Here is a 13,214-nt window from a genome sequence, read left to right on the forward strand (position 1 = left end):
AACAAAGACATAAAAAAGAATACCTATCAAAAAAGAAAAAGGGCTGGCTTCTCTACCTGAGATGCCTGCTCTCTCAACTCCCTCTCCTGAAATGAGGGCTGCAAAGGCAGTGCCCAGCTCCCTGGGTGTGCTACGGAGGTGAAGCTGCAAACAAAAACAGTATGAGATACAACGAGCGAGAAAGTCCTATCTGTGGTGTATGTATCAATCTGTGGTGTATGTGTCAATTTCTACATGTGGTGTATGTATCAATCTGTGGTGTATGTTTCAATTTCTACAAATCCGTAAGAGAAATAAACAACCCAACAGAAAAAATAAGCTCTGGAACCCCCCAAGAAGACAGTTGTTCTGTATCTTTTCTAGGTTTTTTAGGTAAATGTTTAATGACTTTATTTAATATATGTTGATAATAATATTTAATGCTCTACTCTGATTCTACTTATGTATAATGCACATATATTTGTATAGTTTATACATTACATATTTATACATTGCATTATATATTAGTGCATATATATTATATATTTGTGCCACTAATTCTATTTTAGTTGTACCTAATCTGTTTAATCTAAACACAGTATCAGTTTTTAGTTTCATTTATTATATTTTTCATTTTTAAGAGTTACATTTGTTTGATTTTAAACATGTCTGTCATTATTTACATGCTATTCTTGCTTATTCACATTTCCACCTTTTATTGAAATATTAAAGATTTAAATATTTCACCCAGCTATTTTATGTTCTGGAACCAATAATTCCAGTATCCGTAGTACAGGATGGGGCGCTTAGCCTGTTGAAGACATTCTAAACTGAAAGGCGACTCCGTATCTATGGTCTGATCCACATAAGTCTCCAAGAATAGCATTTACCTCACTATCAAATTCTTGAAGGAAACCTGACTTATAACTGTATTCTCTTTGCCTATATGTTCATTCTTTCTACTTTATTATGTTACTCAAGTCCTCCGTAACCTTTGTTTCCATGATCTATAAGGCAGGGCTGTTGAGAATTCTTTAATAATTATATTTATATCCTTCAATTTTTTTATTTCTAGTAAATTTTCATTATGCATTTTAATACTATTTGGTACTTAAGTTTCATTTTTGTGCTCATGGGTGTACCTCTTATCAATATGAAATGGTTCTGTTGATCACTGGTAAGGCTTTTTGTTTGCTTGCTTGCTTGCAATTCTGAGTCCAGTATTAATGGTTAGTCCTGATTTCTGGAGAGGTTGCGTAGTATAGTGAACATGCCTGCCAGTCAGACTCCAATACAAATTCAAATGGCTCTGTAATTGATTTATTGGTTTTTATTAAACTTCATTTTTCTTATCTACAGACTGAGGTTAATAATGCCTGCCTCATATAATTATAATAATGTCATATTAAATGAACTATTGTATGAAAATTACCTGGCACAAGGTAGACACCCAACCCATGGTCATTTTTACTTCCTTGATACTCCTCTTTTTTCTTGCAATCTCTGGTTTTATTATAGGCATATATTTGGAAATAACATACCATTAGCTTTGCAGTTTGAGTCTGTTTAAGAGAAAAATCTAAACGTAATGCTTTTTCTTCCCCTACCTCATGTCCCCATGTTTGAGGTATAATTTGACTTATTTTTTATACTATTAATTTACTTCTACACATTTCAGTGGTTTCAACATGAGAAAAAGGAGCTTCTGAGAACTGAAAGCTGCCTGGCCCTCGAAGCTAGGCCACGGTGTTCTGCAGAACTGAACAGCTCCCAGGCCTCCTATGTCACACAGTCACTGTGACCCTGATGAAGGGAGAATGACCAAGTCATTGTGCAAACCACAGAAATGACTGGGCAACCTCCTCTGTGGCTAATAGTGCACCTGCTGCTGCTTTACCTTGTTCCATTGCTACCTCCTAGATGAAAACTGATACCCAGTTGCAGAATTCCTCCCACCTCCTGACAGCACCCAATCCAGAAGAAACCCTCACTCACTTGAGCCCTCCTCAAAATTAATTACGCATGCTCAAAATCTTTAACGACCCCCCTCCCAACAGCTTCTTTCTAAGAAGCACCAAGGTGTGTGGTCTCTTGCTGCAGTAAGCCTGGATAAAACAATTTTGACTACAATTGTGTCTTGGTGGTCTTTGACTAACGACATCAGCAAATGAGGGGCATCAACATAGGCTTGCTACAGAATTTTCTACCATGATCTCCCCAATCTTAAAGCTTTCAACTACCTCCTTATGATGAGCATTTTAAATCCTACCTCCCTACACCTTTCACCCCTGTCCCAGGACATCTGAGACAGTCTTATCTCAACTATAAACAACGTTGTAGCTGAGGAATGAATGTGTGGGTTATAACACCTCCAACTTCAAGTTCTCTGTGCTGAGCTCCTACATCTTTTGGAATTTAGTGCTGCAGAAAAGACGGGCTAATTTCTTGTTTACCTTGGCGACATTTGGGGGAGTTTGCTTTGTTCTCAGGCTTTGTTTCTATCTTAAAATTTTAAATGTTTTAACAGATAAAGTGGCTGTAATCCCTTTGGGATGTTTTCCATAAAATATGGCGCTCTCTCTTCCTGTGCACTCCTTGGGTCTCAGTTCATTTTCATCTATCTGTATTCTAGGGGTGGCCCCCAAGGACCACTTCATCATCAATTCCCCTTTCTGTAATTATTAACTATTTTCACAGCCTTCAATGAATATTTGAACTTTGCCATTATGATTTAGGTTCCCATGTAGTCACTTCTAACCTCTATTGATTCTTAATTCTGCAACTGTCTCATATACTTAGACTCTATACAGCAATTACTTAAAGAAAACTTTTGTTTCCTGCAGTACACCAGAAAGGTGTTTGCCTCCAAGTGCTGAGAAAACTCCTCTTCATGTACTGCAGACGTTTCCACAGGCCTGCTACTGTATTCTTAAATCATCTTTAAATAAAGAGAAATATTTCCAGCCCAGTGTTGGAAAGTAAGACTGTATCAATTACTCTCAACCACCTCACAGTCCACTTGAGTGCTAGCAGAACCCCTGGAGACAGTGGACTGCAGGTTCCCCTTCTGAAATACAAGCACCCTTGATTGCCCAGGCTCAAGAGGCTCACACCAGTTCAGGAAAGACTCCAATCTGGGGCTGTGGTTCAGAGACAAGAGGACAGATGCAGTTCTAATGTTAGCTTATAACAAGTTTTCTTTTTTCCTTCACTATAAAAATAGCCCCTTCCCACACAGCATTGTAATGAAGATAAAAATGTGTAATTTTCAGATAATACAGATGAAATTAAAACATCCATAATGCTACCACCAGCATTAACGCTTTCATTTACTTAACAATCAGATGCACTAGAGGATTAATTTCTGAACAGGCAGGAGAGAGGTGGTGATTACAGGTTGAGTTACTTGGACTCAAAAGAACCTTTTCTGTTTTTTTATTTTTACTTTATTATTATTTTTTGGTATTGATTTTAGATAGAAAGGAAGGGAGAGGGAGAGAGAGATAGAAACACTGATGAGAGAACATGGACTGGCTGCCCCATGCATGCCGCCCACTGGGGATTTGGCCCACAACCTGGGCATGTGCCCTGACCGGGAATTGAACCGGCAACCTCTGGGTACATGGGTTGATGCTCAACCGCTGAGCCACATAAAATTTTACTTCAGGATTAATGGCTCCCCCTCCTCACCCAGGGTCTTCGGCATTGTCTTTAGGACACATTCCCCGTTTTGCAGTTTATGGGACTGGGAACCGCCCTGGCCGGGCTGTCAGCCCTACGAAGGCCTGAACCCACAGCTACTCCTGTGCACGGAATACGGCGGGTTCACGCTTAGGGGGAAAGGGATGTTGTTCTATTCATGTATTTCTGTGGTTATTTTTTAATTGAATTTATTAGGGTGACATTGGCTATTTTAAGGGAAATTGGAGGATGATGACCCAGTAGTTTTTACTGGGCCTTCTTTTTATTTTTTTAGCTCTATAATCTTGAATAATTCCTATATATCAGGGTCTGTTAGTTTGTATTTTACATGATTAAAAAAAGCTACTAATATTTCCACTGAAAAATCTTGACTATATTACAATGAAAAGATCTTAACTAATGATCACAACTATGTAAAAAAATAAATATGCTCTGGAGAGACAGAAAAGAAATACATCAAAATGTTAGCAGCAGTAATATTTAGACAATGAAACTATGGGTGAATTTTATGTTTCACTCTACTTTTCTATATTTTCAAATATTACATGTTACAGTGGTTAATATTATTAGGGAGCAGCGTATTTATGGGAGAAAAAGACTTTAGAAAAGTTTTCTAAAACACTTCTCACATGATAAATACTGTGATAAATAATAAATGTGTGGGGAAAACACACTCGTTGACCTACAATGTTTTCAGGCCACGTTATCCTATAGCAATTGATCAGCAGAGCCTGAGTCAGAGCACAGACAAAGCCACTGGTGTGAAGAAATGGTGAGACCACAAATAGGAAGAAGTCAAGACAAGAACTTGAAATCAAATGACACAAAATGTGGGTACTAATTAGTATGGACGGAAGTCGCGGGGGGAGGAAATCAGACCAAAACCAAGAGTGGGCATTACTGCGCCTCGTCACTGGGCCCCACTGCCCACCCTGTCCTCCCAGGGTGGGTCCTCTCCATCACCACCTTCGACAGCTGTGGACACAATGTGCGTAAGACTGCACTTCATCGCAATTTAAGGACAAAGAAATACTCATTCATTTCTATTACTGCTACTAATATTTGTTTTATGCTAAATTCCTATTTAAAATCTTTAATTCTATCATGGTCTTACTGCAGAGTAGACATTTCTTGTTTTTGCCGCCGTCCCCAACCCTTTTCCCCTTCCTGATAGCACCCTGAATTCCCAGCTCCCCCCAGAGTTCTCAGCTGTGTATTTTGAGTGATATTCATTTCACTTCCAGCCCAAGGCTGCCCCAAGGAAATAAATTAAACTCAGTTATAGTCAATGATAACGTTTCCAGGGCTTCTGGAAGAAATGCTCTCGGTCTGTCCTTGCCCTGGAGGAGGGTCTGAGTACCTAAGTGTAGACTCTCAGGGGTCTATATGGAGTCTGAAAGCAACACGGACACGAGAGAAGGCCGAGTACAGAGAAGTCCCTGCTGACACTGTGACTGCTCCACTGAGGCCGACTCAAAGCCAGGGCTACTGCTACTTTAAATTAATTTTCTGTCAGATGCATCTGTTAAATTCCTCATGAATATAATATATAAATAAAACACATTCTTACCTTAGCAAGTTCCTACAGTGCTACCTACACAAATACTTCTTAGTAAAGGAATGTGCTATATGGGTGTGTTTACTTTGTGGTCCCTCACCAAGCAGCACATTTATGCTCTGTGCACTTTATCACGGATGAGTCGATTAAGAAAACATGCTGCTGTATGTATATGGTAAGCCTGATCGCACCATCACCCAGTCTTAGAAGTTCGTCATCCGGCCCATCAGATCAGACTTCCAGGCTCAGCTGAGGGCAAAATCTACTCTAAAGCCACCAGTGCCCAGGGGGTAGCCCAGCAATATACTTTGGAGTTTGTTGTTGACACTTGAAGGAAAGCATGGCCCTTACTCACAGGGGACTTACAGTCTATTAGGTATGCAAGGCAAAGATAAAATTATCACGTATGTAGTTCTAAAACAGAATGGGAAAAATAAAGTTAAGTTATGGTTAAAAGTGGTTAAGACTAAATTTAATCTGCTATTAGGAAAGAAAAGCAAGAATTTGTGTGAAACAGTTGGGAAACTTAGGTGGAAAAGATCCCACAAGCACTGGCCAGTGCAGCTCCGGTTGCTGTGTCATCCCATGCACCAAAGGGTCCCCAGTTCGATTCCCAGTCAGGGCACATACCCAGGCTCCAGACTCAATCCAGGTAGTGGGTGGTATAGGAGGTGGCCAAGTGATGTTTCTCTCTCCCTTTCCCTCCTTCTCTCTCTAAAATCAATAAAAACATATTTTAATAAAAGAAAAAAAAAAAGATTCCATAAAACTGCAAAGTCATATTTAGTGATAGTGGTAGAGAACCGCATATACATTTAAGAAACAAAACACACTTTGCTGTTATGCTCAAACTAAGACATTTTATTAGTTAGCTTTATATCTTAAATAGCTTGGGTAACAAAGGAAGAGTTTCCATTAATTCCAACCTAATCTTTCAAAAGTTTACTTGTTGGAGGAAGAACATTCTTATGATCAACACAAAATACCTTTATTATTATAACCTTCAGCAAATCTTTTCTTAGAGTTAATAAAAAAAATTATGCTGGTCAAATATTAACTATCTCAACCACCCAATTTATTTTTCCTTAAAATTTATGCAGGAGAGTTGAAAACCAAGAGAACACTGTAAACATTCTGTGGTTTGGCTGGAAGTAGAGTTCATTTCATGATGATTCAATTCTTTTAGTACATATTTCAGAAAGTTTCCATAAATCTCAGCAAAGTAAATCCATTTCCTAACATTTCAAAGGTAAAGGCTGGTTTTTAAAAACCAGCTTTGCAACTGAAATTGTTCCAGGAGTGGGATCAATGCTTCTTTGCAGCTGATTACAGCTTTAATTTTCTCTCTTATTTAAAAAAATATCAACTGCACACTGTTCCTCTAACTGAAAAACTGGATTCTTTACAGAGCTCAGTTATTTCCTTGCATTTGGAAACATCGGAGAAATTCTGACCCATCATTCTTTTATCTGTAAAGGAGAAAAACACACTTGTTAAAATTTAATCAATCACATTAAAAGAACAAACAACAAAGGCAGATGGCAGAGAAATCATTTTATCAAGACGAATGAATCTTTCTTTTGCCTGCCCTTTGCCCTTCCCTAGGCATACCCTTGCGGACACTGACTGTCATCTCTCCATTTCTCCACGAGACTGGATCCTGTTTGAAAATGCTGGGGCAGAAAGTACTCGAGGGAGAAAAGTGCTCGAGCTGCCAGGAGTCAGTGGAGCGGTGGCACAGACGGCCGGCTTGGCTCCAGAGCCTTTTACACGGCACCCGGACAACTGGATTTTGATACAACCTAAAGCCGTGTTCCATGCATAATGACGTGAGTTTTATGCAGAATATAATTATATAAATGAATTAAATCCCCCTTAAAAATATAATATTCATAAGATTTATATTGATCAGGATAGTGTGGAAGAAAAAAATTACTGAAATTTTCTGGTTCATTTCTGGCTATTTTCTCCAAAACTCAACTGCACCTCACATTACATAATAGGGTAGTTTGAGAAACATTACTAATATGTTAACTGACTTTTGAACAAATCATTTCAAATGCCCTGAAAGCCAGTTATTTAAAGAAAAAATTTTAATGTGGGATCTTCTATTAAATAAAATTATTACCACCAGCCCTGGCTGGTTTGGCGCAGCAGTTACAGCATCGACCCGTGGACCAATGAGTCACGGGTTCGATTCCAGTCAAGGGCATGTACCTCAGTTGCGCTTCATCCCTACTGCTGGTCGGGTCGTGCGGGAGGCAACCAGTCAGTGTGTCTCTCTCACGTCGATGTTTCTCTCTCTCTCCCTCTTTCCCAGTCTATCTGATAATAAGTAGAAAAATATCCTCACATGAGGAATAAAAACAAATCACAAAACAAAAAAATTACTACTCCCAATGCATTTGACTTTTAAAGTCTGTATTCTCATAATTTGAATTGCATACTTAGAGACTTTTCAGTGATTTCCTTTCATTTTGAACGATGTTACTGGTGGAGAACATAGTGTAGAAGTCTCACTGTGGGAAGTTCTTTTTTTTTTTTTCCAATATTTTGTTCAGATAGAGTGAGAGGGAGAGAGAGAGAGAGAGACATCGACGTGAAAGCGACACATCGAGTGGTTGCCACCCACACGACCCAACCAGGGCCGGGGACAAACTGCAACTGAGGTACGTGCCCTTAGCGGGAACCGAACCAGGGTCTCTCTGGACCACAGGCCGATGCTCTAACTGCTGAGCCAAACCAGCCAGGGCTCACTATGGGAAGTTCTAAGATCAAATATTTTCTTCTCATCTTTCTTTTAATTTTTTAAATATGAATCTTAAAATTTATTGTTCTAACACCATAACTGTGTCCTCCTTAAGCTATAAAATCTCAGTAATCATTCTTAAAAAGTAGAAAGAGTTATCATAACCACGGATCCACAGCCAGTCACTTTAAAATACCTCAGTGACTACACCAGCGGCTACCGTGGAACCGCTGTAACGTAGCATGAATCGCCCCAGCTCCTTAAAGTCTTTGTACAGCTCAAGAGCGACTGGTCTTTGCGTTTGTAGCTCCACCAACGCATTCTGGCCTTTAGTCAACAATCTATCAAGGAAAAAAAAAGAGGAACAAATGAATATCCAATAGAGGTGAATAAATGTAATAAACAATTTGAAAAATACATATCTCATACTCAATCAACAAATCAACTTAGTCTTTCAAAAATTTAAAAGGAAAAACAAATTTTCTTAAAATGAAAATATGTCTTTTGAATTTTTCAGGGTTAGTTGGAAAAAAAAACCCAAAAGAATAGAAATTCTAGATTTAAGATTTAAGGACTGTGTGTGTGTGTGTGTGTGTGAGTGTGTGTGTGTACGCACGCATGCGTGTGCATATATACACATATACACACACAGAGAGAGATATGAACTAATATTTCTTTATATACACACACACATACACACACACAGATAGACAGATATGAACTAATATATACATATACACAGATAGATGGATACGAACTAATATTTATATATATACCAAACTTTCAAATGTAATGTGAAGGACGCTATGACTTAAAGTATGCTCAAGGCCCCTCCACCAAAGCCTGTCATTCCCTCAATGAAATCGAGAGATTCAACTATCTAATCAAGAAACTGAGGCGCTTGCTTTAAAAGAGGAATGCAATGCCCTGTGTCTCCCTAGCAAAATTCTGATTAATAAATTGTGTGTTAGGAAGTTATCTTTAAAGAGTATAATCTCCTAGTGCAACATAGAAATAGTGGCTCCTTACCAGAGGTTCAGGAAAAAATCACATAAGATTCCCCCCAGTGTGATGTTTGTAGGAAATGAAGGGGGATAAAGCATGGGCGTGATTATAAACAGGTTCACAAGATAAGTGAGCAAACAAAAATCCCTTTACATGGGCACAACACCCAAACTTACTACAAGTAGTAGAACCCAAAAGCGGACATTTTGACATTGTTCTCTAATTTGATTTTGATGTGCTCTAGAAGGACAGAGGACAGCAATCATAATTCACAGTCTGAGACATCAGTTCAGGGACAGACTGACAGAATAAGCCAAATAATTTTCTAAAAAAGTATTACAAAATTTCCAAATACTGGTTTTGGACAATTTCAGCCCAAAGTCTCACTCCTTGGGAAAGAAAAGATCCAATATATTTATTTATTTATTAATTTTTTTTTTTATCCTCACTCGAGGACATTTTTCCATTTTTTTTTTGTTCAGGTAGAGTGGGAGGGAGAGAGAGAGAGAGAAACATCGATGTGAAAGGAACACATCGAGTGGCTGCCACCCTCACGACCAACCAGGGCCGGGGACAAACTGCAACCGAGGTACGTGCCCTTAGTGGGAACCGAACCCGGGTCTCTCAGGACCGCAGGCCGACGCTCTAACCGCTGAGCCAAACCGGCCAGGGCCCAATATATTTATGATTTGCACTTAATTTCTAGAAAGGTCATTTCCATTCCATACAAAGTAATCAAGTCTACAAAGTGCCTATAATGGAATTAAAGGAAAAAGCCAAATAGTGTTGGTGCAAAATAGGAGAAAAGGACTAAGGTGCAAGTAAGATAACAGGGAAAACTACCATGAGAATATATCAAGACCTAATACCACCGAGCTAGGCCTTTGAAGGGGAAATTCAGGATTAGATCTGATGAGCCAACTTCAAATGGAGAATTCTCCGAATCACTTGTCTGGGTCAAACAACCTGGCTCCTGTCAAAAACATGGTTTATGTGAACCAACTGACTATGCTAGAATCCTGGCTCTGCTATGTGCTAGCTCTGCGACCTTGAACACATTATACAATCTCTCTAAGCCTCAGTTTCCCCATCTGAAAAAGGGAAAGATAAAAGTACCTCTGTCATACAGTTCCTGAGCATATAAACCATGAGAAAGCATTCATAGAGCCTAGAACACAGTAGTCCTCAAGAAATGTTAGCCTTTAGTTATACCTCATTTCTCTGAACATTGTGGCTAACGCTCATGCTAGAAGCTAAAGGCTGAGGTTAAAGTAAAGAACTCTCTTTAAGAGATAAGTCCCCCTTGCTGCACAGCTGATGGAGAAACAGGCATGGGTTAAGAGCAGCGTGAAGATTTTCTCTTCTACTTGCAGCCAACCCATTAACCCACTAACCACCTTTGGCCTCTTGCACAGGTGCAAATGAGGAGGAACACCCAAAGATGGATAAAAGGGTATTTTGGGTGGGATTCCCCATAGAACTGAAGGGAGGAAAACCCCAAAGTTGAAGTAGCCAAGCTGTGGTTCGCCTTTAGTTGAATTAGGGCTAGAAACTCAAGTTTCTCAGGAAGTACATCCTTTGAAAAATCCCAGCCTTGTCCGAGCCAAAGGGCAATGGCCCACACCTAGGTCTAGATATTAATGGCAAGCACAGGGGACCAACGTGATGGCGAGGAGCGCAGCTACGGTTCTAGGTGGACATGGAGCAGAAGGAAAACACTTTGCAGGTGGAAAGAACTAGGAGCTACAGCGTGTGTTCTCCCTGGGTGTAGGTCCCAGCAGAGGGAATGCCTCTCAGTAAGGAGATGACAAGAAAGTTAAGAACACCCAGCTGGCATTTGGAACCAGTGGCTCGGTATGATTCAAATACATCTTTTAAAATGTAGGACTGATTTTTAAAATGCTTTTATCTTTACGTCGCTTGATACATACATACAAATTTATATTTCCATTTTTATTTACAAAAATTCAGACCCCACCACCACCGCCATACAGAACAGAAATTATATGTAGCATTCACAGCTGTGTAGGAGCTTAAATGTTTACTTTTGTGTCTGTTTTAATCTAGCCTTTTAAAAACAAGATTTCTGAAACAAGTAAAAATAGACTTCATTTATCACCCCCAAAAATATTACACAAATAGTCCTGGCCGGTTTGCTCAGCGGTTAGAGCATCGGCCTATGGTCCAGAGAGACCCGGGTTTAGTTCCCACTATGGGCATGTACCTCGGTTGTAGTTTGTCCCTGGCCCTGGTTAGTCGTGTGGGTGGCAACCACTCTATGTGTCCCTTTCACGTCGATGTTTCTCTCTCTCTCTCTCTTCCTCTCGCTCCCTCCCACTCTATCTGTACAAAAAATGGAAAAATGTCCTCAAGTGAGGATAAAAAAAAAAAAAAAAAAAAAAATTACACAAATAAATGACAATGTAAGAAATTTGCTTAAATTGCTTGTTTATTATTTATGCATTAAAACACTTACTTAGGTTTCTTCTTGGTGACCTCGCCTGTGCTTTTGTTTAAGATGCTAATCAATCTTTTAATCACAGCAGGCTCACTCACAGTCTGATAGTGTAACAGCACCTAAAACAAAACATTGTAACACTAAAAATCTGCTTACACAGCATCTCTAGCCTACTATTTGCTCACATTTAATTATAGTAAACGCAGCACTATAGCCGGGAGTCCTTCAGGATCCCCAGTTGCCCCCAAGTCTCAGCACTCTAGTCAGGTTGTTCCTAAACTTACTAGGGGGTAAAGGTCATGGGAGGCAGTTCAAATATCTCCTCCACCACTTACTGTGTAAACCTGACTGAATTACATAACCTTCCTTTTAGGGTGGGGGTGAAAATCAAATAGGATCAGAAATAGAGCCTGGTACAGAAGATGTTCAACAAATGTGAATTGTTTCATCATAAAAATGAGGAAAGGGGAATCATGTGACATTCGACAGGAATTAATGTATTCATTGCTGGATAATGAGAATAAAACATTACAAGGGAGTTTAGACCGGCTTTGAAGTGATAGACCTGAGTTCAAATCCTAACTCCACACTGTCCAGCTGTGCATTTTGGGGCAAGTCCTTTAACAATCCTTTACCCCCAACATCCCCAGGATCCTCATCATGAAAATGAGGAAAACGAGGAGTTAATTTAAAGTGATGCCTAGCCACTTTAAAATAGTAAGCATTCAGTTGATGGCCTTATATATTAGCTATTATTGTTCATGTTTTATATTTAAGAACATTTTATATCAAAAAAGCTAAGCAACTTAATGTTGTTGTGGCGTTATGTGTCTGAGACAAATTTTTGCTGAGGTCAACTGGAGTCAGACCGACTGCTCTCCGTTCAAACAATAAGGACTGAATGCCCACTATGTCTACAGTCTGGGTGAGTGGAAAGATCAAATACCCAGGAAGTGGCAAAGCTATCAAACGATTAATTGGTTTGTAAATACCATTTTATGCTGTTTTCTGAAGAAACACTCACTTCTACTCCAAAGTTTCCTGGCTAAACCAGTTTGCACATTCAGAAAATAGAATTAGGTACAGGGGACTTGTGGCTGTGCATTCTTGGACTTAGAACTTTCTAAAAACAGAGTCACTCAATCAGCACTTTGCTTTTTAGTTCTGTCTGCTTCTCTCTTACCACGGTTATGAAAGCAGCCCAGGACCATCACCTATCATCCGAATTAAAACAGGCTCCCTGGTCTCTCTGCCTCCACGACTGCCCTTGTGTAACCCATGCTTCATATGTCTACCAGGCTGATATTCTAAATACAAATTTAACGGTATATCCTTGCTATTTAAAACCATGGAAACCTGAATTCCACTATAAGGCAGAAGGCCCATCTCAATCTGACCCTGCTAACCTCTCCAACCTCGTCTTTCTCCATCCTCTCTTCCATTCTATGCTCAGACTTATAGGGCTTTCATTCCCTACATGCATCAAGCCCTTTCTAACATCTAGGCTTTCCAGGTACGATGCCCTGTGGGAACACACCTCCCACCCCTGAGCCTTGATTAGCTAACTCCTGCTCCTCCTGGTACCAACAGTGCATCCCTTCCTGCAGGACGCCTCCACCCTAGGCTGAGCTCCACAGCCCTCTGCCCTCTGCCCTATCCTCCCACTACGTCCATCACACCTCACTTGGCTGTAACTGCTAGTTTGAATGTCTGTCATGCCATGCAAATATGAACTCTGTGAGAAAAGAAGTATGAATACCAGT

The 13,214-nt window shown here is 39.8% G+C and overlaps 1 protein-coding gene across 5 annotated transcripts in view; it reads right to left on the bottom strand.

Annotated features, from left to right (window-relative positions):
- Positions 1 to 6,079: 6,079 nt before the first annotated feature.
- The window catches only part of HBS1L (HBS1 like translational GTPase), an 83,623-nt gene continuing 76,488 nt past the window's right edge, over positions 6,080 to 13,214 (bottom strand). For all 5 annotated transcript variants that reach the window (XM_036248066.1, XM_036248068.1, XM_036248067.1 and 2 more), the window contains 3 exons: positions 11,470 to 11,570; positions 8,185 to 8,329; positions 6,080 to 6,708 (listed from right to left, as the gene is read on the bottom strand). In XM_036248066.1, the coding sequence (XP_036103959.1) occupies positions 6,697 to 6,708; positions 8,185 to 8,329; positions 11,470 to 11,570 (258 nt within the window). In that variant the 3' untranslated portion in view covers positions 6,080 to 6,696. The remainder of the gene's footprint in view (positions 6,709 to 8,184; positions 8,330 to 11,469; positions 11,571 to 13,214) is intronic.

The sequence above is a fragment of the Molossus molossus genome, unplaced genomic scaffold (assembly GCF_014108415.1).
Source record: "Molossus molossus isolate mMolMol1 unplaced genomic scaffold, mMolMol1.p scaffold_m16_p_8, whole genome shotgun sequence".
Classification (NCBI taxonomy): Eukaryota; Metazoa; Chordata; class Mammalia; order Chiroptera; family Molossidae; genus Molossus; species Molossus molossus.